Source organism: Gopherus flavomarginatus, chromosome 2, assembly GCF_025201925.1.
Source record: "Gopherus flavomarginatus isolate rGopFla2 chromosome 2, rGopFla2.mat.asm, whole genome shotgun sequence".
Taxonomy (NCBI): domain Eukaryota; kingdom Metazoa; phylum Chordata; order Testudines; family Testudinidae; genus Gopherus; species Gopherus flavomarginatus.
Genome location: NC_066618.1, coordinates 116,292,338 through 116,318,674, shown reverse-complemented (window position 1 = coordinate 116,318,674; position 26,337 = coordinate 116,292,338). Strand labels below are relative to the sequence as shown.

Genomic DNA, 26,337 nt, shown 5'->3' with positions numbered 1-26,337 from the left:
AGATATAAAGAAAATTGGTAGGACAAATATTGAGATGATAACACTTTTACTGTCATGGTCCCATTGATTATGCATGGGGAATTAAAAATTGGGCTTCCCCTTGGTTAAAGAGAGACAGAATCAGGCCAAGACCAAATGCAAGAACATACCAAAAGACAAAGGGGTAAAATACGTATTTTTCAGAAATCACTTCTCCTTGATCAAACCCAAGTTAAAATATCTGGTTAATTACGTATTACCATATTGGGTGCTATCACATTTGTGGCTCTCAGTATCAAATTAAATTAAATTAAATTTACTGGGCCAGATCTTCAACTGCTGCAAACTGGTATACCTTCATTGACTTCAGTACAACTATTCCAATTTACACCAACTGAGGATATGTTCCAATATTTTTAATGCGGATCATTAAACATTGGTGGTAGTAAATGAGTTCTTTTAAGCCACATTTTCACCTTTTAAGCCCTTTAACATAAATAATGACACATTCAAATTCAGGAAAGCACTTAAACACATTTAATTTTAAATTAAGATTAACATTGTGCCTAAATTCCTTTGCTGAACTGAGCTTTCTTGAATCAGGATCATTCAGAGGATGGAGTGCAATTTTATTGCTGACATTCAGACAATGGATATATTAAAAAGCAACACCTGGGCTCTTAGGTTGGACCTATTGGATATATTTGTTATGTTTAGGCACTCTGTTTACATGTGCTCAATTCTGCAGGTAATCAGTTGGAATTTTGCCTGAGTAAGATCTGCAGGATCTAACATTTTCTCCTAAATATTCAGCATTTCTCAGTCAAGGACAACAGCTATGTATTGGGAAGGCCACATTTACCTTCCCAGTGTCTTTTATGGAGATGCTGTTGAATCTGATTGTAAGACACCCTTATGGTGCTTATGTGATGAGCTTCCCAATTAGATATTTGAAAGGAAGGAGTCATTATTCCTCTCGAACACAGAAGGCTGGCCCATCAGGTTGTCATTTCCAATTCTGCTGGATTTACAGGCCAATTTATATTTATAGAGAGCATTTATCAGATTTGCGGCATTTTATTTTCAAAGCATCTTGCTGTTTTGGGGGGTTTTGCTTTCTGTTCATTGTTCTCTCTCTCTTTTTTTTTTAAAAGGGGAAAGGTGATTTTTACCTTACTGACCAATGTGGTTTTTTTTTTGCAGTGTCAGGTGTTTTAAGATTGTGATCCATCTATGCCAGCTCCATTGTACTCCACTTCCACCACCTTCTCCATCCCCCCACCAAGCTATCACCACTCCACCATTATATGCCAAGACCTACATCACAAGTTTTTCCTCTTACAATGTAAGCCTGGAAAGCAGAAAAGGATCCCAGAAAGTGGATGGAAGATAAGGCCCCCCAGAGCTTGGAGCAGCCCCCACAGCTTCCCAACCTCTGCAAGCAGTGTGGGGACCCTGCAGCTGGGCTCCTCATTTTGTCAGGGATAGTGTTAGTAAAAGTCATGGACAGGTCACCAGCTTCCGTAAATTTTGCTTTATTGCCCATGACCTGTCCATGACTTCTACTAAAACTATCCCTGACAAAATCTTAGCCTTACTTATGCTTTCCTTGGGCCAAACCCTACGGTCTTTACTTAGTTTGTATTTAGTGTTTGCTTAGGCAAATTCCTACTGTGTTTGAATCAGTGGGAATCTTTCTGATCAAGGACTGAGTAACAACTCAGACTTAGCCTTCTGGGTTTATTTCTATGTAAATCATATCCTGTTCTTCTCTGGTCATTCAAGAGCATGTGTAAGTACAGTGGTCTTGAGTCCCTTCTAATTTCCACTGGTATCTTACATTCACTTGGCAAAAAGGTCAATGACTCCTCAAGGTGCAAAGCATAGAGAAAGAGGCCCATTAACACAAAAATAATTATTCCTAGTTTGCACCAGTGCAAGGGGAGACTAACGCCCAGAGCAGGCTGCCCTCACTGATGTACACTCTACCCTTCCAAGAACTAACAGTTTACACAGACCTATTTTGCAATACTAGACAAAATAAAGGCAGAGAAGGATAAAGGTGCAACACTGAAAGTGAAGCACAAAGCCCACTGGATGCACTGCTTAGGAAACAATTTCAGAACGACCCATGCTGCAGATATGTAGGTTCTTATACCTAATTAAAAAATCAATTCATTTCCTTGGCTGCTTGTCAAGACGACAAATATCAACCCTGATTTCCTATTTGGAGCAATAATCAGTATTGCCAAGTAGCAGCAATAGCAGAAAGTATTGATGCTGACACTTTAATTTTAGGGAGGACCCAGCTTTTTTCTTACTGTTACTAGCGCGGCCTCTCGAGGGATATGCTGGTCACCACATGTATAATGAACCAGAATAAGTGACTTTTGGTGAGTAATTTAGACAATACCAACAAAAATCAATTTTGAGGGATGAGCTAAAAGCAGACAGACTTTAATTACTGAAGGCCAGATCATCACTTCTACTGAGGGGACCTACTGTGGGTGCAATTCCCTCTAGCCACAAGGAAAGGGGGTGAGGAATCAACCTACCTTGGGCCCCTACAGTGGGGACAGTGGGGTGTTGGGGCAGGGCCATAGAATTTTCATCATCTCTCTTAGTGGGAGGGATTGTGTGGGCAATATCGTGGGGAGGGGAGGAGCCTCTCAGGCTGGTAGATCCCCTGGATGTTCCAGATGCACACGGGCAGTAGTTGCTCTCCATGCACTGCCACTACCCTCCTCTCCTTCCCCTTACAGGAATTGTGCTGCCATTGGGTGACTCCCCCAGGGGCTGCTCAGCTGCAAACACGAATAGGACTTAAGGCAGAATTCACTCCCTCCTGGATTATTGTATGCAACTCTAGGGTATGTCTGTGCTACAGCGGCATGGCTAAGAGGTTGCAGCTACGCCACTGTAGGGTAGATGAATCCTACATTGCCGGAAGGGTTTTTTTCATTGATGTAGACAGTTCACCTCTCCAAAAGGCAGTAGCTAGGTTGACAGAAAAATTCTTCCTTTGACTCAGAGGCAGGGCTGCCCAGACCGGGCGGGGGAGGGGGGAAAAGTGGGACAATTTGCCCCGGGCCCCGCAGGGGCCCCCACTAGAATGTCTGATGCTCCCCCCTGGCCCCAGCCCCGCCTTCCCCCATCTCCCGGGCCTCAGCGCATCGTGTCCAGGAGCGGCCCTGGACAGAGCTAAAGCAGCGTAGCTTGGGCAGGGCCTGAGCTCCTCCCGCTCACAGCCGTGTGGTAAGGGGGCGGGGCTGCGAGCTCAGGGCTGAGCAGTGGGAGCTCGGGGGCCCGCTGGAGGCACACTGCTGCAGCACTGTCCAGGACTGCTCCTGAATGCGGCATGCTGAGGCTCCGGGAGAGTGGGGAGGCGGGGGTAAGCGGCATGGTAAGGGGGCCGAGGGGGTTGGATAAGGGGCAAGGAGTCCCGGAGACAGTCAGGGGACAGGGAGGGGGCAGAGGTTTCGGGGGGGCAGTCAGGGGATGGAGAATGGGAGGGTTGGATCGTGGGCATTCTGGGGGTCTTGTCAGGACTCAGCAGGAGGGGTGGATAAGGGTCAGGGCAGTCAGGGGACAGGGAGCGGGGGAGGTTCATGGGGGGGGTCCCGGGGTGGTGGTTGGGAGGGTCTTGGGGGGCGGACATGGGACAAGGAGCAGGATGGGTTGGGGATTCTGAGGGGGGGCAGTCGGGGGGCAGGAAGTGGTTGGGGGTCGGATAGGGGGCAGGGCCAGGCTGTTTGGGGATGCACAGCCTTCCCTACCCTAAAGCTCATTCATCAGTTTGAGGCTTGAAGACAGCTATTTAACATAAAGAGCCAAGTTGTTATATTTTCCCTTAGGGCTACCATCCCTTTCACTTCTCAAATGCCAAATTATAGTCTACATTTAATTTCAGTGCCATAGGGAGATTCATGTTAGGGGAGGGTCGCTTCATTTAAAATTAGCCACTTTAGATTAACAGTGATAGAGCCAAGAGAACCATGGGGGAGAGATCACATAAGAAGAGCAATATCCTACACCACCTACCTCCTTCCCAACCCTACCAAGGGAGACTCCCCTCCCCTGCATTCCCTGAGGCTCCAGAGGGGTTAATTCAGTGGTTCTCAAACTTTTGTACTGGTGACCTCTTTCACATAGCAAACCTCTGAGTGCGACCCCCCCGCTTATAAATTAAAAACACTTTTTTGTGTATTTAACGCTATTAGAAATGCTGGAGGCAAAGCAGGGTTTGAGGTGGAGGCTGACAGCTCGCAACCCCCAGTAATAACCTCGTGACCCCATGAGGGATCCTGACTCCCAGTTTGAGACCCTCTGGGTTAATTTAATTTTAGTACCGTGTCCATTCACATGCATGTGCTATTTTGAGCATTTCAGTTTTCACAACATAGGCTCATCCCAGATTCTGGAACAAGCTCAAATGCTCAGTTCCTGGAGTATGTACATGTCTATACTAAAGACAAACCCACAGTAACCGTCTCCAGTTTGTGAGGGACCCCATGAAGCCAGTCTCTAGGAAACAGATACATGCATGGAGGTTAAGTCCATTAATGGCTATTAGCCAGGATGGGTAAGGAATGGTGTCTCTAGCCTCTGTTTGTCAGAAGGTGGAGATGGATGGCAGGAGAGAGATCACTTGATCATTACCTGCTAAGTTCACTCCCTCTGGGGCACTTGGCACTGGCCACTGTCAGTAGACAGGATACTGGGCTGGATGGACCTTTGGTCTGACCCAGTATTGCCGTTCTTATGTTCTAACCTAAATGAACCCAAAGTTATGGAGACGGATATGAGTCAAGGAAGCCAGCAGAGTATCAGAAACCTGGAAAAATCTCTGACTGGATGGGCTCAGGCGTTTGGTCACAAGCTCAGGTGGTTCAAAAGTTTTGGATTTTTTTTAAGCAGAATTTTTTTATTGTTTCTTTAAACAATCAAACACAGCAAGCAGCAAATATTTGGCCACACACTTCTGAAACCCCAAACCATGTTCAGGTCTGGCAGACTAATTTCAGCTTTTCAATTAGAAAAACCACAACAAATTTTGGAGGAAAGCAGACATTGTCCGTGATTTTTTCTGCTTTTTAAAAACCCCTAGTTTTTGATCCAAAAAAAAGTTTTGATGGAAAATATTTGTCCAACCCTTTTACTGAGCTTTAGTGCCTTTTAGCACTAGCTGATGCTGAGAATCAGTGATATGTTGTAAAGGGACTTGAAAAGAAGTTCTCAAAACTGGGTTTGTGCCGAGATGCGTAAGGTTTTAAAATATTTATTTTTCCCAGGACTTCCCAGGGGTGGGGTGGAGGGGAAGTGGGGCAATTTACCTTGGGCCCCACAGAGGCCCCCTCGAGAATATAGTGTTCTATAGTATTGCAACCTTTTTTTATGGAAGGGGCCCTTGAAACTGCTTTGCCCTAGCCCCCGATTCCCATAACCAGCTCAGGCAGCCTCTCCCTGTCTCCAGCCTGCAGGGGAGGGGCTTGGTGGTGAGGGAATGAAGCTTTGGCTAGTGAGCTCAGAATGGGTGCAGCTTCAGGCGTATCAAGACAAATTTGGGGCCCTGGTACATTGTGTTTGCTAGGTCCCCTTCCATTTATTTACACAGACATTAGGCCCCTCCCAGCTTGAACTGCGGGGGGGGGGGAGCGAACAATTGTCCTTTCTTTCCATCAGCACTAGGTTGCTCTGGTCAGTTGTGCCTGCTCCAGGACTCTGCCCGCTGAGAACATACACCCTTCTGTACTGCAGTCAGCTGCTCTGGATGCCAGAAGCACAAACAGCCAAAACTCCTGCGCTGCCTATATTTTATCACGAGAATCCCCCCCACAATTGTACCACTTCTCGGGCTGGCAGCACTACACACACACCTGTGCATATGCAGAGTACCAACTCCATTTAGCACTTCTATTAATATACCATTGAATTTAATGCTAGGAGCCAACCCAAAATATTATTCCATTTTCCTAGCTGTAGTGTTCCTGCCAGCTATTTCTATGCCTAAACCCATTTCATCCTCAGGGATTCCTTTTAAAAAGGTGGCAGTGAGACTGGGATTGACTTAACTTACAATGGGTTTGATTTAAAACTCACATATGCTGGCTTGTTCTACTCGATCTTGAAAAATCTGCTATTGCAGGAGGATTTTTCAAATAATGCAGTGATGCACGTTTGCATGTCAGAGGTTAGTGCTGAGTCAGTGTGCTTTACAGTTGTGAGGCTAGGAACAGATTATTTCTGTTGCAAAAGGCACACAGGGCCAAAGTCTGCTCTCGCTTTCATCAGCAGATCTCCAGAGAGACTCTGCTGGAGTAAATGGAGTTACTCTGGATTTACAGTGCTGTGAGCAAGAGCAGAATTTGGCAGTGAGCTTCCCCAAACCTGCACTGTAAGGACAAATATGGTGCTCTCATAAAATTCTGAACAAACAATAAACTAGATGATAAAACATATTAGCAGGGTGTCCTACTAATGCAAAGCTTGCCAGATCTCAAGCACTTGGGAAAGGAGATGCCTTTTTCCTATTAACTCTGATTTGCTTTCTCCTCTTCTTTCTATAAATCACTGCCACTGAGATTAAGAGGGTTTGTATGATGTTATAAGTATCTGGTAAGTAATGTAATTGTTATTTGTGATCCCATTCATGCTTGAAAGCTTTTTTTACTGGAGGGAATATCTTCAGTTTTCTGTGTCATTCGTTTATAATGAAAGTTGATAAGACCTAGAGCTGACGGCAAATATTTGAATGTTTTTTCTATGGCAGGCAAAGAATCAGTTGGAAGTGTTAAGGGGATGTCTAAAGTTCCAATACCTTGTAGGGTAGCAGGAGGACTGTCACAGGTGAGAGGTGGGTAGGCCAGTCATATCCTGTTTGGAGTTCAGAGTTGGAGTGTGGCTCCAGTTTTTAACCTCTCTTTTTAAAAGCAATGTTGTTTACATTGCATGTTTATATAGTGTAAGTACATTTTGTGCTCATGAAAGATACTGAATTGACAGCCTTGGAGACAACGGTCCTCTGATTAGTCCAGAATGATATGGCACAAGCAAGTTATAGTGCAGTTTCCCCAGACTAGCTGGCCTATGTGTTCTCAATCCTAACCTGGAGGAACTTCCCCATAGAATATGGAGGTTGTTCATTTTCCAAGTCCATTCAGTTCTTGTTGTTTTTACTGAGACTGTTAATTTGGGTGCCACCTGTGATGCAAACAACTATTCCTTAGTTAATAACTTCACTTAGGGCACCAACCATCCAGTGATTGATAACTAGGACTCTCAATTAATTACAGTTAAAAATTAATCGTGATTAATTGCACTGTTAAACAATAGAATACCAATTGAAAGTTATTAAATATTTTGGATGTTTTTCTACATTTTCAAATATATTGATTTCAATTACAATACAGAATACAAAGTGTACAGTGCTTATTTTATATAATTTTTATTACAAATATTTGCACTGTAAAATGATAAAATAAATAGTATTTTTCAATTCACCTCATACAAGTATTGTAGTGCAATGTCTTTATTGTGAAAGTGCAACTTACAAATGTAGATTATTTTGTTACATAACTGCACTCAAAACCAAAACAATATAAAACTTTAGAGCCTACAAGTCCACTCAGTCCTACTTCTTGTCCAGCCAATCGCTAAGAGAAACAGGAGATAATGCTGTTCACTTCTTATTTATGTCACCTGAGAGTGAGAACAGCTGTTTGCATGTCACTTTTGTAGCCGGTATTGCAAGATATTTACATGCCATATATGCTAAACATAGTATGCCCCTTCATGCCAGGGGTGGCTCTAGGTATTTTGCTGCCCCAAGCACGGCAGGCAGGCTGCCTTCGGCGGCTTGCCTGCAGGAGGTCCCTGGTCCTGCGGATTCGGCGGCAGCCTGTGGGAGGTCCGCCGAAGCTGCAGGACCAGTGGACCCTCCGCAGGCATGCCGCCAAAGGCAACCTGCCTGCCACCCTCGCGGCGACCGGCAGAGTGCCCCCCGTGGCTTAGCGCCCAAAGCATGCACTTGGCATGCTGGTGCCTGGAGCCGCCCCTGCTTCATGCTTTGGCCACCATTCCAGAGAACATGCTTCCATGCTGATGATGCTCGTTAAAAAAATGTATTAATTAAATTTGTGACCGAACTCCTTGGGAGAGAATTGTATGTCTCCCATATAATGTTATAGAAGTCTTGGATGATGACCCAGCATTTTGTTTGTTTTAGGAGCACTTTCAGTGAAGATTTGACAAAACACAAAGAAGGTACCAATGTGAGATTTCTAAAGATAGCTACAGCACTCAAGATTTAAGAATCTCAAGCGCCTTCCAAAATCTGATCAGGACAGGATGTGGAGTATGCTTTCAGAAGTCTTAAAAGAGCAATACTCTGATGAGGAAGCCACAGAACCCAAACCACCAAAAAAGAAAATCAACCTTCTTCTGGTGGCATTGACTCAGATGATGAAAATGAACATGCGTTGGTCTACACTGCTTTGGATTTTTATTGAGCAGAACTCATCATCACCTTGGACACATGTCCTCTGGAATGGTGGCTGAAGCATGAAGGGACATATGAATCTTTAGCGCATCTGGCACGTAAATATCTTGCAACGCCGGTGTGACGGTGCACTCCATATGATATTATGAAAATATGCTAATGAGTGTGAATATGATATAACTGGAATATGCTTCATGCAAAAGGTCTCTTGTAAGGTATCATTACAAAGCTTATAATCTACTGGATATGGTCATCCAATTTGTATAAATGTATCATTCTTGTATCTGAAACTAGAAATATGAAATATAACTCTGCAAAGTGTGGCCCACTAATGGTGGCTTGAAATCTTGATGACTCCCATTAACCAGGACAATTGGTTGTAAATGGCTCTGTTTACTTGTAAGTCTTCCTGTATACCTGTGTGCTGGCAAGTGGGTAATGAAGTCTTACAGTGACATGTGATCATGTCACCTGAACTGGAATCCATCTTTAACCTGGTGCTTTTCCATTTAGATGGAGGGGTGGGAACCCAGAGAGGGACAAAGGATTCCTGCCTTGTGCAAAAGATATATAAGGGGGTGGAACAGAACAAAAGGGGCTGCAGTCATGAGAAATCCCCTAGCTACCACCTGAACTGGAACAAGGGCTGTACCAGGGGAAAGGACTGGGCCCAGACTAAAAGGAGACGAGTCTGTCAAAGAAGCTTATTGGAACGTCTCTGAAGGTGAGATTTACTTGCATTGTTTCCTACTGTACTAGGCTTAGACTTGCGTGTTTCTGTTTTATTTGGCTTGGTAACTTACTTTGTTCTGTCTATTATTACTTGGAACCACTTAAATCCTCCTTTTTGTGTTTAGTAAAATCACTTTTTACTTATTAATTAACCCAAAGTAAGTATTAATACCGGGGGGAGGAACAGCTGTGCATATCTCTCTATCAGTGTTACAGAGGGCAAACAATTTATGAGTTTACCCAGTATAAGCTTTATACAGGGTAAAATGGATTTATTTGGGATTTGGACCCCATTGGGAGTTGGGTATCTGAGTGCTGGAGACAGGAGCACTTCTTAAGCTGTTTTCACTTAAGCCTGCAGCTTGTGGGGGATGTGGTTCAGACTTGGATCTCTGTTTGCAGCAGGCAAGTGTGTCTGGCTCAAACAAGGCAGGGCACTGAAGTCCCAAGCTGGCAGGTAAAACAGGCTCAGAAGTAGTCTAGGCACCTCAGGTGGCAGTCCCAAAGGGTTTCTGTGACCCAACCCATCACAGTCGGCTACAACAGTGCCACTTTCAGGTGATATTGTAAACAAGAAGCGGGCAGCATTATCTCCTGCAAATGTAAACAAATTTGTTTGTCTGAGCAATTGGCTGGACAAGAAATAGGACCGAGTGGACTTGTAGGCGTTAAAGTTTTGCATTGTTTATTTTTTAATACAGTTATTTTTTGTACCTAATTCTACATTTGTAAGTTCAACTTTCATGATAATGAGATTGCACTACAGTACTTGTATAAAGTGAATTGAAAAATGCTATTTATTTTTACAGTGCAAATATTTATTATAAAAATAAAAATAAAGTGAGTACTGTAAACTTTGTATTTGGTGTTGTAATTGAAATCAATATATTTGAAAATGTGAAAAACATCAAACATATTTATATTTAATATAATAATTATTGTTTAACAGCATGATTAATCATGATTTTTTAAAAAAACACATGATTAATCACAATTAATTGTTTTAATCGCTTGACAGCCCTATTGATAACACTTTCAGTAACAACCAACCTGGCCTTACTGGATCACGTGACCACAGGTGAAATGCTCTGTATCTCAGTCCTTGTCATTCAACAGAGCCATCCAGTCTCACTTTGTCTTCTTTTTTTATCCCACTATTCTACTAACTTTCCCTAGATGTATTAATTCCTTACGTATCCAAAACTCATTCGAGTACTGACACTAGCATAAACCGTATTTTCCCCCCGTTTTGCCTTGCACTCTGATACTCTGTAACAAAGTTCTGATAGCACAGTCTAAATTTATTTTGGTAACAAATTGATGAATTGACACAAAATGAAATATTCCATCTACAGTAGCACGAGAGAGAAAGAGAGAGAGACTGACTATTGGTCCACTTACATCATTTGGAATAGTAAGCTCATGGGAACTGGTTGGAGTAGTGGCATCCAATCCTATATTGAGGGGACAGAGGGGAACATATTATGCCAATTGTTTTTAAAAAAAAAGGAAGACACAACAAATGATATTTAAAAGAAGGAAAATATGAAAAAAATAGATAAGAGAGAGTAGCAATGAAAAATACAGAACTGCTAGCAAAAGAGAAAAGAAAGCAAGAGATGCAAAAATTAAGAAGGTTGGATTGACTTTAATTTATTCTTATTTTAATTAACCTTTAACCCACCAAAATAACAAATGTCACGGCAGAGTCTACAATGCTATGAAAAGTTTCTAGTAAGTGGATGGTTCCACCTATAAATAACTATGAAATGTGTTCCATATACATTAATTGCCAAAAATGATTGGATATCTGAATTTTGACCTGTCTACCAGGAGCGCTGAATTACACAAAATAAAAAGTGGAAATCTATGGCAAACAAAAAGTAAAATGTGAAAAGAAAACTGATAAAATAAAGAAAGATGGGGAAAATAAACTAGTGAACTTAAATTGTACATGGGATTAGTGATGTTGCAGAAATGTTGGAAGGAAATTTTTTCTTTTTTTTTTTTAGGGAAATGTACAAAATACTGTAAGTTGCATACATTTGTTTTTAAATTGGGTGGACAAAAGGAAAATGCTTAGGAGAAATGCAATTAGTGCTCTAACACTCAGTACAGTTATGGAAACATACAAATCACAAATAAAACAAGGAAAAGATTAAGGAGCAGCATGTTAATGACAAGTAGAAAAACAAGGAAAATATAAAGCCAGGAAAGGTAATTTAATATTATTTGCTGATATTTTATCAGATACACCATGTAGAAGCAAATTATATTGTTTGTGTCATTTTTCTTTCTTCCTTTTCCAATTTTTCTGTGTATAAAGATATATTTTAAAATGTATTTTCCCCACAACTAGCAAAGGTGGAAAAGGAATAATTTTATTCACAATACCTTATCTAAATGTTCATTATATTTACATTAATTTGTTTACATATTGTGTATGTTTATTTTACACTGTGTGTATATTTGCTGAATATTGTAATCCAAAAATCATATAAACAATTAAAATAATGAAATGATTCAGTCTCTCACAAAATTTGATGTATTTGATAAAAATGTTATTACTTGCCATACAAAATATGTACCAGTGTATAATTTATTCATGTCTTGGGCAAATCTTGACTTCTAAGCCCAATATTTACTGAAACAAAGTAAAATATACATTAAACTGATTTAATTGAACGTTTATCTAATTTCAATCCTCTTTTCCAAACAAATAAATATCCCTGACAGGCCTTAACAATTATGACCTTAATTGAGCAAAATTCCATTGCTTTCATTGGGAGTTTTGCACAAATGAGAACAGCAGAATTTGTTCCAAGGACAACAAGAATAATGGAAGACAAAAGGAATTTTAGCGTACAAGGGATGCTTGTTTAGACCCTCAATTGTATGTTCTAAAATTTTTAATTAATCTGTAATTATAGCGTAAATACATTTTCCATTCTTAGATTTTAATTTCTCTTTGGATTTTTTTAATGCACAATACAAAAACAGAGGTCCAACAAAATTAATTTGATCAAGTACCTTAGATAATACTAACTGGTACGTACTATGTGGTGCATAATAACTTTGCATAGGACTAACTCAAAGAAACTCAGGCTCTTTGGCTGATGGCACAAATTAAGTGGATTGTATTAAAATAAATGGAACAAACAAAGCACAAGAATTTAGTAATGACGAAAACAAACAGAGTCACAGGGAAAAAGAACAAAGATAAGGTGTGAAAACAGAAGGATCATCGGTCATTGCCCACATTTAGTATTAAAATGATGTAATGACCATGGGAAACAAAGCTGTTAAGAAGAAGGACATCCCCAGGGGGTCATGGGTACGTACCAGGGAAACCAGGGGTGGTCTGCCCAAGGGGAGTAAAGGGGGGATGCTGCATAGCCAACTGGTGAAGCTTGGTCAACTGCAGGGCAGGATGGGAAATTAGAACTAACCAATCAAATGGAATTATTTCAGAGTAGAGAAAACCATTTTACATGTTTTAAAACTGGATTAATTAAAATTAAAATAAAGGTTTAATCATTCATTCTAGTCTACTGTATAGAAAAACTGGTTAAAATGACATCTCTATTGTTATTACATGTAATGGCTATAGTTAATATTAACTACTTTTCTGTAGAATTACATATTAAAAACTCAAATACATAGCATGCATAAAAGACAAAAAACTGTCATTTGTATCTGGGTCATTGTACTTTCTAGCAATTATTACAGAAGTTATCCAGTAATGCTAACACTTGGCTATATGGTACACCGTTAAGTACAGGCATCTACAGGCATGTCTTAATGTTAACTGTAGAAAGTAAATGCTGCCCAGAACAAATAAGAGAAAGAGAGAAAGAAGAAGGGAATAATTTACATGCGCTGGACTCACATCTGGATGAGGGATGGCATACTGCCCCTGAATTGTAAATGCCTGAAAATGACAAGCAAAAGTAAAGATACGTATCAGTCAGATTAGATAATAAGTACTCCACTCTCATCAGGCTAGAGAGAACCTTGTGCTGTTTTCCAAATCTAATGCAAATCACATTTCATTACATGCTAAGGGAAACTTAATTTTCTTGTGCTGCTTTGACAGCCGCACAGTACAGGAAGGGCTCTGTTGTGCCTCTCAGGTACAGCCCAATGGGGAAGGTGTTGCAAGGGGCACTGCAACAGTGGGTGCTCCTTCAGGCATGGCACCCCAGGCAGACACATTTGGCCACATTCCACCCTCAGTGTAAGAGAGAGCAAACTGTGGCCAAATGCCTCCAGGAACATAGGGGCATCAAGCACTTTCCATCACAAGGGTCAAACTCCATGGGTCTGTGCGGAAGAGGATTTGGGCCAGAACTGGCTGCTGGACTTGCTCGGAGATGTCTTTGTGCTTATCTTCAGGTGGTGCTACAAAGCAATGTTTTTTTCAGCCTCCTCCATCCCTGAGGTAACCGATTCCTGTTAATCTTTCTCACACCACTCCGCACAAGGCTGGACGAAGGATTTTAAAATGATTCATGGGGATAGTAAAATTAATTTTCTTCTTTTACATAAAGAGCCAGATTCTCAACTGAAATACAGTCCTTTGCCCCACTCAAACAGTGCAAAAAGGTTGGATTCTGTCCACAAATGGCCAGCATGGAATTCTACTGGTACTGGATGGAGGAAGCTCCTGTGCCAGCTATCCTTTGCCACTCGCATAAGAGGCATGTCAGGGAAGGGAGGAGATACATGATGCTGTGGCTATCCTCTCCTGCTGCCTCTATTAAATTCTACAGGATGGTTTTAAAAAAAACCAACCTATACAAAAGGTTGTAATTGTCTATTACATTTCGCACAACTTTTCCAAAAGGGATAGCCCATCAAAACATTTTAATGTGTTTGTGCTTAGACAGGAGGGAAAACAGAAAGACAGATTATAATTTATAAATATTTGTACAGACAGAATCAGAAACAGGAAGAAAGCTGATTAGCTTCAGCTGTAAAATGCTTATTTGACAAAAAGGTCTCTGAGAAAAATGACTGCTCTGAAAATTATAGAACAATTCATTTAATGGAGTTTAATTAAATGTTCCAGCTACTTATTAGAAATTTGTACACCAGCACTTCTCTCCTTGAGCAGAAACATTTCGTTTATTTTAAAGTTACTTATAAAGTTGGGCCCCAGTCCTAAAAATACTTATGCCTGTGAGTATCTTTATGCACACAGGTGCTAGTGAATATAACGGGACTAGTCATGTGCATAGTCAGTTATGTGGAGATTTGGGCATAAAAGCTAGCAGTAACACTTTGATAAATTGTAAATTAAGGCCCTGAGCCAGAAAAACACAAAAGCACACGCTTAAGTTTCACCAAGAGCAATGTCATTTAAGGACATGTTTAAAGCTCAGCACACGTTTAAATGCTTTGCTGAATGGGATAGATGTAAGCACATGCTTGTTTTGCTGGGTCAGGACCTTATGCAGGTGTTTAACCTGAAGAATGAGAGTAGTCCCATTGATATCATGCTTAAATACTCCGCTGGACTGGGGTCTAATTCTGTGAGCAAATCATTTGGACTGAAAAGCATTACACTATATCTTTGACCTTCTGGTCTATTTCAGAAGTGTTCAATCTGAGCCTAGCTCTATTTCAAATATAGTAGAAAGAGCACACTTCAGCAGAGGTACTGGAACAATTTGTATGGTGGGGTGCTGAGAGCCATTGAACCAAACTGTAAACCCTGTATATGATGGCGACCACTTCAAGCCAGGGGATGTGGCAGCACACCTAGTTCCAGCACCCCACCATACTTCAGACTGCAAAACACTTCGGGGCAGGACTGTGTCCTCTCCATTGTTGGAACAAGCCAAGCACATTTTGGGAGTTACTGCAGCAGAAATAATACATAAAAATAATTGACGAAATGCATGGAAAGAGGAAATGGTCACTTTAATTTACAAACCAGGGGTGGGATCCTGCTCTCAAAAAGTTAATGGAAATTTTGCCACTGACTTCAATGAAAGTGGGAATGGTTGGTCCCCTGGGTCTAAAATTTGTCCTGATTTACAGCCTGTGAAGTCACTGAAGTTGAACGAAGGGTAAGTCAGGGCAAAGTCTGTCCCTGAAGAGACAATGTTGGAAGTGTGCATTTTTGGGATAGGGTAATGTACAAAAAATATGGGTAGACAAATGGGATGAAACCTTGTTTCTTTCAGACATGGGCGGTGTTTTGGGATTATTTAAAAAAACAACAACCCTGCATATGCTGGATTTTAGTACGGATCTGAGCTAAGAGAAAGGCAGCATTGTGTTCACTTTCCGTTCTGCTATGTACACTATACTGACAAAAGCACAGAGAGGATTAAAAAATGTTTAAAGCAGCAAAACCCATGCAAAATCTCATGTCATCAAATAATAGTAAGAGTCTGATTTTTCCAGGTAGCTTGATATGCAGTTATGTATATCATATATATGATATGTATAGTTAAACTAAGCAAACAAACCCCAAATCTTTCAGCTTAACCATGAAATTATTTGGAACTGAAACTGATCCTACAGGAAGGGAGAGTGACCCCATCAGCTTCACTGCTGATACCATTTTATTTTGTTTTCAATATTAATTTGTACTCAGAATTTCTTATTACATTATCAAAACCATAATGCATATACTGTATTTTGACACTAGAAATAAAATCCATGAAAAATCCTTTCCTTGCTAACTGCCAAGCCCCCTGCTACCCTTTTCTAAGGTACTGAAGAATTTGCCTAATAAGGGAGAGACTATAGGTTCAATGGTTCACACAAAATATTAGAATCAGCTATTTTTTCTTGATTGAACTAGACCATGTTAAGAAAAATATAGAACACCCAGCTGTTTTCTTTGTGATTTATAAAATTAAAGATGACTAGAATTCAGCAATCTGTTACACTATATGATAAGACAGAATTTCAATTACTTATTCCAACTGTTGAGGGCATTCTGGTGCCTACTTTTTATATTCTTTTATTTGAGTAATTTGTTATTCATTGAGACACTCTTTGATGGTAACATCATTTACAGCACTGCTACTGTGCATCACTGAATACATATACATCTGCTTTAAAGGAGAACACGACGTTATAAATTTAAAATATATGTCTGGAGTAACTTACTCTGTGAACTTTCACAGTCAACTGAGATCAAATTCTGGAAAAATAGTTTCAATTTTAATTCTATCAATTAAGAAAGTAGGTATCTTACTCTGAAGAAAACCAGTCAAAGTAAGAGCAGCAGACCTGGATAGCAGGAATTCATTTTTAATTAGGTTTTTTTTTCCAAAATGTACCATAAAATACATCAGCCAACCATGACCGTAACTGGAGAGTCAATATAAGGACATTTACATTTTTGTAAAGTGGCTAGTTAGTGTTATCGAATAACGATGCTGGGAAAACTTTTAATCCATCATGCCCTGACTTGCTCTTCGATGCACTTATGAGATGTAGCCATCAGCCTTCTTATGAACCAGCGGCTCTACAGAACCCCGAGATGCTCCAAATGGGTGCTATGGCAATTACAGATACCATCTGTTGTCAGATAGTTCCAAGCGAGGGGGTCACTTGACACTCTAGGACATCACTCTGAAAACAGGAAGTGGAAGGCCTCTCCTTTGGCCATAACATAAGCAATCATGGAGAAATGGTGTTCTAGCTGAACTGTTGGCACAACAGCTCACACACGATATCAGTGGCATGTCTAGATAGTCCACTGGCTGCGTATATTGTTGAGAGGTCAGTTTATCAACAGCTGCCTTTCTCCACATTAGATGATGATTGCGCAAGCTGCAATGAAGCACCAGGGTAGTATGCTTATCTCAAGGCAATATCCAAAGGGAAGAACAAGACATATTGTTTGGAAACACCATAGAAGGGCTAAAAGTGGGTGGGAACCATGGTCACATAGCTTGAAGGGGCAGCAAGATGTGGAGAGGACAGCCATACCTCCACCATGTACAAAAGCAAACAACAACAAAGCTTTGGATATGGTATAAATCAGGATGTGCAGAACAGGTGGAAACTCTTCAGGACAGGGACTGTCTACAGCTCTGTTACTGTGCCTACCACAATGGGGCCCCATTCATGGTTGGGCCATAGACACCACTGTAAGAAATAATCGTAAAAATAAAACAGCATATAATACTTCTTGTGTGCATATTTTATCCGGAAACTCATGACTTGGCCCTATGGAATACTGAAATTATGAAAACTTGAAAATTAGCAGAGCATTTCTTGAGCAGAAGCTTTGTACTCTGCGATCACATGGTGAAAGCTGATCAATACTATAACTTAGTTATATTGCTTTATAAAATTGATGAAACTGCAACTTAAAAAATAATAAAAAGATTTGTTCCATTAAAAGTATCAGAGGGGTAGCTGTGTTAGTCTGGATCTGTAAAAGCAGCAAAGAGTCCTGTGGCACCTTGTAGACTAACAGACATAATGGTGCATGAGCTTTCGCGGGTGAATGCATCTGACGAAGTGGGTATTCACCCATGAAAGCTCATGCTCCATTATGTCTGTTAGTCTATAAGGTGCCACAGGACTCTTTGCTGCTTTTACTGTTCCATTAAAGTATTTCTGATTTTGGATACCAGTTTCTTTACAATAGAACAAATTACCTCCTTACTACGGAAGCTAATTTTAAATCTTGATAAAATACCAATTGTCTTATTTTTGTTCCTTTCTATTGTAGAAGATTACAGAGTTATACTCTAATTCAGAGGTTCTCAAACTGTGGTCCACTGAGACCCTCAGCAATTTCAAGTAGTCTGCGAAAAAAAAAGTTTGAGAACCATTGCTCTAATGTGTTGTCAACTAGCAAGCAGAATATTCCTGATGCAGCTACTCATGGTAGGTGACAAGTTCTTGGCAACATCAACTATGATGTTACATTTACTGGAATCAGAGAAAAAACAAAACAACCCAGTGCCAGGAACATAAACTGAAATGAATAGGGAACAAGTATCAGAGGTTTATTCAATCACAGTACAGAAGATGAGTTAAAAGAAGCTCTTCACTGGTTTTCATTTTAAGTTTATAACACAGTGTTCTCCTTTTCTGCAAGCAATAACGATCCACACTGGATAAAACACATTCATACTATACCAGGCAAAAAAGGATAAAAGGTGAAAACTAACAGGCGCTGGCTGAGGTTGGGCCAAGACGGTGTGGTTTCCAGCTGAAGCCAAAATGGTGTCTGCTCTTACCTGGCCACCTGCAAAAATGATAGGTGCAGAGGCAGGTTTGGGACGGTAGGGAATGGTGGCACCTTTGGGTGGGGACTGAAAACAAAAACATATCAAGATGTGGAATTAAGTAGCTCACATAAAATCATGTTTTACTTTGTTCATCTCATATAGCAATTGCATGCCTCTGCCCCATTCACCAGCATATTCTCCCAAAAGCCTGGATCTTGCTCCCACTGAATTCAGCGGCAGAATTCACACTCTCCTCAGGGCTAAGGTCCTTATTACATAGGCAAAAGGAAAATGCAGACAGATTTGATTTTGTTTCCACAAGAATTTGGCAAAGATTCAAGGGCCTGGGAATGAATTTAGCTTTTGATGAGATCTAAGGAAGTTAGGTGCCAATTTTGAAACTTGTCAGTCTTTTGGGAGACTCTCCTCAGCGTTCTCTCTTTGCACAAACCTGTTAAAAGAGAACGATACGTTCAGCTGATAACTATTTGTGCACTGTCACACAGCCAAGTGTCCTAGTAAAAAGTGAAATAAGAATTTTCAGTCTGCGCTATAGTAATCATGCTCATTGAACTCTAGGGATAATTAAATGGGTCTGATCCTGCATTCCACTGAACTTGGAGTAAGAAGTGTAGAGGAAAGCCATGACTAATGTAGGCCTATTCTCACTGCCTTCAGTGGGAGCCGGATGGGTCCTCTGCAAGTAACAGAAGAAGAAAATTGTTCTGCGAGTCAGTAGGTGAAAATGTGATCAGTAAATACTTGACCAAGCATGAATATTTCTTTATAGAGATTAAGACAGACAAAATGACCATGGGAACAATACTGTAAAACAGGCTTCAAATTATCTGCATAATGCCTGGCACAATGCGGTCCTAACCTCTAGGCACTATTGCAATCAATCACCACCACCACCACCAATAAATAACATTTCCATGTCCTAATTCTCTATTATTGGCTATTTGATTTGAATAAAGCAGTGACCTTTGCCAAATTAAATACATTGAAAAAATTAAACACATTTATTTTATGTATGCTTTAATGTTTAAAGAAGCAAAATGCACTTGCAGCACCGTCTTCTCTAAGGCTTCAAACTGGTGACTTTTTGTCTCTAGTTTATTATCTCTAAAATTAAACAAGTTCTGTTTTCGATACTTTCAGAACTGTTTATCTCAGAAAGAAAATGGCTCTACAAGCAGAAAATGACTCCCTTGCCCTGGTTTGTCTCTTCAAATAACTATGGGTGTAATTAATATAATTTAGACATCAGACTATTGCCTGCATCTACAAAGCAGGTAGTTAAATGACTATGTGCCAGTAATGGGAGATGCAAAATTGCTCCTCAGTTATTTGCATCTGTAAAGCTCTGAGAAGCGGGAAGTGAAAGGACAGATTTAAGCCCTTTTCAAATTCACACCCTTTAAATTATATTCTAAATTCTACACACAGAGAAACGGATTTTTTAATTTCCAACAGTTTATCAATTCTTCACAAAGTCAAGCCGAGCTCTCTGTGGCTAATAGACTGAAACTGGTTTTCAGTATTTTCTTTCTGTTTTGCTACATTTTTATGCACATCTAATGCCAACTGAAGCAAGATCCCCTTATCTGCAGGACAAAGTTTGGTCCTTACAATAATAATAGTTTATAACATTGATATTTATTACATTGCATGCTCTTTTGATGTAGAGTGGTCGCTACTAACCAGACAAGAGTTATCAGATTGTAGTATCAGATACATCAAGCATCCCACTATATTTAGATTAAAGAATAACTGTTGGATGTCAGACATCACAGTGTGGTAACGGTTAACTAGATGTAGTGGACCATTTTTTGGACAGAATGTTTTTCCACTGGAAAATGCCAATTCAACAACATTGAAATGTTTTGGAGGAAATATATTAATTTTGTCAAAATTTTCAGCAGTAAATTATTAAAATGTTTCACTTTGATGAGGTTGAAATACTTTGTTTAGACCTTACTGATGCATTTGGTTTCATTAAGGCCAGAAAATTTTGTTTTGATAAAGTTACATTATACTATATTAATAAAACAGATGATAGTAATATAATATAATCAAAGTGACAAAGTAAAAATGAAACATTTTGACCTTACAGAAACAAAATGATGACCTTATTGAAATGTTTCAACCATATCAACACCAAATATTTCAATAAGGTCAGCATGAAATGTTACAGGGTATTCTGTCTCATGAAAATTCCTGAGATTTCTACTTGTTATCCTGATTTGGGGTGGGGCTTGTGTTTTTCCACTAGCTGTTGACTTTTTTAATGACAATCAGTGTTGAAGGCTTGTATTCATGGTAAGTAGATCCCGCTCTAATGGTTTGATCAGTGAGGCACTGTGCATTCTAAACACCAGGAGCATTGACAACTAGCCTTGAAATCACTGAGAGTTGAGGGAGATCAGCATCTTACAGGATCAGGGCTTGAGAGAGGGTGGGGAGATCTGGAGGAAATTAATATAATTTCTGAACATTATCAGTATGAACCTCAATGTTTTTAAGTGCTCTCTTACCTCTAGCATGACCACACAGATTTGTTTTACACATTGAATAATGGCATCCGGAGTGCCTGATATAGTTACAGCACGTTCTGTTGAATTTGGCAACATATCCCCTGCTACTTGTACCTGGGCCCCTGTGGACTTAAGAAAAAAAACAACAAAAAAATGAAACAAACATTAGTGTCATAAAAATACAGCTGCACTTTAGAAGCCGTTTTTTCACCAATAACAAATAATCTGATATAGCACAGTGATATCTAAAATGTGCCTATTCTCTGCTAGCTTTACGCTGTATATATACAAAACTGCCAGGTGTAGATTTGTGTCTGGAAGTCCAGTTTGCAAGCATTCTCAATGGTAGAAAGTGTAGTTATCAATGGTTATTAAATAAATAAATTGGGATGTCTCCCAACTTCCTGAAACAGAGACTACTGCAGATACAATGGAAAAAATATGAAAACTAAAGACTTTCACAATCATTAAAATAATCATTACAAAAAATAATTGATGATGTCTGAAGAGCTTCAGCTTTCCAAATGAATTCCAGTCATGGACTGGTGATTCCTTAATGAATTGATGATTGCGATCATTTTACTGAATGAAATTTGGGTTTGCTTTATACTCTGGAATATCTCATAATGATGCTGAGCAATACAGAAGCATTTCTACGTTATTATTAGTGTTGATTAAACACACGCACATCATCAGCTTCTAGTTCACTAATGAACCTAACCATGTAATGAGCCAGTGTTTTTTTTTTCCTTTTTGATCTTGACACTAATGGTTCTTAGTAAAAAAAAAAAAAAAAAAAAAAGACCTGAGGCCAAAATCATCCCTGGTATAACCCAGCAAAAATCTTGTAAACCTTTTTCAATTGATGGAAAAAACAATAAAAACTGTTTCTACTGAATTAGTATTTTCATACATTATACCCCGACCTATTTCTGGTCCTAATTTGTGGATACAAATGTTTTTGCCTTGCACTGATTTTGTGTCAGTCGTAAGGAGTTAATTTAGTTTGCTGTTGGCCATGCACAACACATCTTACACTTTTTCAGAGACTGATTAAATTACTGATTACATCTTCTGTTCACTAGTGCTGTTTAAACCCAGAATATCAATTATGGGTCCCTTTAACATGCTTTGGAATGTCATCATAATTTGATAAATATTTCATGTCATTGTGCTTCATTTTTTTTTAAATCAAGTCTTGAAAATACTGAGGCAGACAACATTTTGCTGCTGGGTACATGATTGAGCATAAAAGAACATCTATCATTCTAGTGCTGCTCAGTGTGTTGTGTGATGATATTAGAATGCATCTTGAGAGGATGGATGATCCTTTTTCATTTGGGCAATAGTCACCATTTAAAACAAAGTTCTTAGAGTACCAGCAGGCCTAGTACAAAATGCTCTGGGTCAAATACTGCTCTCAGTTACAAGTGTGCCATTCAATCACTCAACATGCTAATCTTTACAATTCTTCGGCTATAGTGGGATGGCATGTGTGAAACCGAGAACAAAACTTTGCCATTGTCCTTAGGCTTACAGATAGGGAGGGGAGTTAGGAGTCCGATGGCACCTTAAAGACTAACAGATTTATTTGGGCATAAGCTTTTGTGGGTAAAAAAACTTCTCACTTCTTCAGGTTTTTTACCCACAAAAGCGTATGCCCAAATAAATCTGTTAGTCTTTAAGGTGCCAGAGGACTCTTTGTTGTTTTTGTGGATACAGACTAACATGGCTACCCCTGATACTTAGTTCACACTGTTCTTTTGACCTAATACCTTACAATAGGGGGCCAAAAGCATTGAATTTCCCCAGAAATAAGAATCATCCCCAGAATCAACTGTGGTTGCACAATTTGGACAATAATCAAATCTGGTAACAAATGAAGGAATTCAGGGAAAGACTTGAGAGCCAAGGGATTTGGGACCTAACTGCTCTTTCTACCTTTGACCACTTCCCTACTTATTGTTACACTAATCTAAATAAACATATTCAGAACTAGAGCCAGTCACAAATTTTCAGTCAAAGACTTTTCCCAACAATGTGATTTCATCAAAACCTTTTGTAAGCAAGTGATTGCAATGAGTTTTTTTTGACAGGAAAATGCAAAACAAAAGAAAACATCTAATTTCAAATCAACATTTTGATCAAAAATGTCAAAAGTTTTTGCTTCAATATTTCCAAACTGAATTTTTTTTAACCTTTCCTTTTGTGAAAATATCAAGGTAAGTCAAATATGCCTACTAACTTGGATTGTGTTGCTTTAAACTACTTGGCTTTTTCTGGCTATAGAGCCTGTAATTGAAATGCTCATATTAGACAAGGATTAGCAATATTTCAGATCTAGATTATTCGAGGTATTTATGGATTTTTTTTAAAGTTGAAGAAACAATTCTGTGTTAAACTGTTCCTTTGCTACATGGCATCTTATTTTTTCCTCTTCTCAAACGTGTATCCAAATGCCAGCTGTGCACTAAAGATCTTGAAGGCTGGAGTTACTTTTTGAAGGGTTGCGACATGAAAAGACAAATTTCTTCTAAAACTGGCTATGCCACTATAGATCCTTTGCTTTCATGAGTCTATAGATGTCTTTGACACCTTTCACAGCTGGTTTAGCTGAGCATTCCATTCATGAAATCTTATATTAGTGCAATGAACCAACTATGGTGGCAGGACTCTGTAAGTCATACTCTTTAAATGGACATATTAGGACATTTAGCTTTATAAAGTTACCAAGTATCCCCCTATTTGAAGCCTAGAACTTACCTCCCTGATTTCTTTGATTTTGGAGCCACCTTTTCCTATAAGGGATCCACACTGACTTGCAGGGACTACAAGTCGCAATGTCACAGGTGGTTTGCTTGTCACTGTGCTGTTTGTCATTGAAGCATTTATGTCCTGTAATAACAATGTCAATAAGAATTAGTTGAGGATTTGTCATTCCTCTTAACACTTAAGAGGATCAAAGTAAATACTCAAGCTGTTCTTGGAGAATTGGTAAGCTTGAAGCGAATTGTGTTTTTGTAGCACATAAAGCAGCCAGCTCTGCTGGTGGCACCCCGGAAGCATGAACTGCATGATGACATCATGGCAATGGAACTGTTGATACCAAGTGCTGAAATATGCAGGCACAAAGACAGTCTCTGATCAGCTAACAATCACATTATATTTGTTAGCACTTTTAATACAAAGGAAACAACGGAGAAACAATAAATAACATTAGTTAACAGAAATGGGAGACCAAGAACTATTATTTTGATAAATATTTTGAAGCTTCCCAGATTTAACTTTGCTGCAGATCTCAAAGCATTTTCAACCCTGCTTAACTTTTCCTAAACTCTTTTGGTGATAGATATGTAATCCAAATACGCAGCTATGGCTGTGGGAATCGCATACACAGCAGCAAACACCTGTTCATCTCATCTCAGCTGATCGAATCAGTGAGATTCTACTGTACCCCTCAGTGAACATTTTAGAGTTCTGCCAGTTGCTAGCCTCAGATTTGTGTTAAATGTGCTTTGCAAGCACCAGACGGAACCCCCAATGTAATATTTTTATTACAAATGAAATGATAATGCTCATCTTCCTATTATAGAATGTGCTATGGCTGAGATCATTCCAGAATCCTAGATGTTGTTGGAAGTAAAAAGCCACAAACACTACTGTGCAATTCTATAACATCTTTCATAAGAGCATTGCAACATACTTTTTTCAACATTAGCTAATTAAGGCACACCAGCCCTTTGACAAAGGTTAAGGTAACTTCGCCCATCTCTGAGATGGAGTGCAGCAGCTGTTTAACAGCACACAGGAGCTTAGGACCTAGAGGGAAGGAAAATATTGTAACTAATAGAGGGAGAATTTAGGTTGGCAGAGTTACTGTAATTACCCAAAATATAATTTGTCCAGAACCATCAGGATTGACATTTTTAACCTCATGAAAAGTGCCATGATATCTTTAATGACCATAAGTGATCAGGACCTTGGTTCCAACTCTCATGCAAAAGAGAGGACCTCAAGGACAGCAGTGCTGCCTGATGCTATGTTGGTGCATTAGTGCAGTAATGAAAAATGCTATCCTAATGACCAGGAGCACTTTGGTATTTCTTACATTAGAGGTTTTCCATCTAGGTGTTGGCCCAGTTTGACCGTATTTCACTAAAAAAAAGCTGAAAGAATCACAGCACAGTGAGGCTTGGCTGCCTGCTGCAGGTTAGTTCATATGCGATTTCCCTCAGTGACACTGCATCATGTCATATTTACTGTCAGCAAGAGGTTACAATCCAAAACAAAGCAATACAGGTTACAGCAAGTTGTGGCATGTATGCATCTGAAATATATACAGTGTGTATGTAGGTATATGTATTATATATATTATTTTGTATGGTTACATATTATTTTTATGTGTATGTATCTACTCTATCTATACATGAATAATTTGTATTACCACAGTGTCTAGGAGCCTAGTCATGGACCAGGACCCCACCATGTTAGGTGCTGTACAAATGCATGCCATGGCTAGGTTTTTAGAAGTGCGATGCCATCAAACTTTGTCAAGTTGCTGTTAGCTGGTGATATGACACAGATATATAACATGCCTTTCACTTCAAAGACAGGCAAGCCCTATGTCACAAAAGGTTGCCAAACTTTCTCACATTTTGAATAAGCAATTTCTACCATTTGATCTGGTAATAATAATATTTAGCACCTTCAAACTTTATAAACAATTAATTTATGGCCATAGCACCCCCTCTGTGTATTAACATCACCATTTTTTTAAAAAAGGAAAAGCTGCAAAGAGATGATCATAGAGATGCCCAAAGCCACAAGGATGTCAGCAAAGGGCCAGAACTCAGGAACCACTGGCTCCTGGTTAGAGCAGGTCAGAAAATCTCCAACAGAATCTTTTTTTCCATTGGAAAATGCCAATTTGTCAACAGTCTGCAGGAATATGTCAGTTTCAACAGTATTCCAGTCGATATCAGGCAGGGTTCTGATGGTTCAGGCAGGTTTCAAAATTTTCCTGGCTTCTTGCCATATTATCTACCTGTCTCATTGGTAGCCAGTTTGGCTATATAAACAACAACATATCATGTCTTCCCAAGATGAAATATTTCCTTGCATGCTGGGAAAAAAACCATGGAAGACTATGCGTGGAATTCCTCTCACTCCTGGTGCCTGGAACTGCAGCAGTACCTGGCAGCCAGGAGCAATAAGCACAAGGAAATTCCTAAGCACTCAGGGGCAGCTCTAGGCATTTTGCCACTCCAAGCACGGCAGGCAGGCAGCCTTCGGTGGCTTTCCTGCGGAGGGTCCACTGGTCCCGCGGCTTTGACGGACCTCCGAAGCCGGGGACCAGCGGATCCTCTGCAGGCAAGCCACC

The 26,337-nt window shown here is 39.8% G+C and overlaps 1 protein-coding gene across 13 annotated transcripts in view; it reads right to left on the bottom strand.

The window, feature by feature from the left end:
* The window catches only part of LOC127043697 (poly(rC)-binding protein 3-like), a 751,631-nt gene that overhangs the window by 27,385 nt on the left and 697,909 nt on the right, over positions 1-26,337 (bottom strand). For all 13 annotated transcript variants that reach the window (XM_050937755.1, XM_050937765.1, XM_050937766.1 and 10 more), the window contains 6 exons: positions 23,721-23,852; positions 20,958-21,086; positions 18,361-18,504; positions 13,098-13,139; positions 12,551-12,626; positions 10,610-10,662 (listed from right to left, as the gene is read on the bottom strand). In XM_050937755.1, coding sequence (XP_050793712.1) covers positions 10,610-10,662; positions 12,551-12,626; positions 13,098-13,139; positions 18,361-18,504; positions 20,958-21,086; positions 23,721-23,852 — 576 coding nt within the window. The remainder of the gene's footprint in view (positions 1-10,609; positions 10,663-12,550; positions 12,627-13,097; positions 13,140-18,360; positions 18,505-20,957; positions 21,087-23,720; positions 23,853-26,337) is intronic.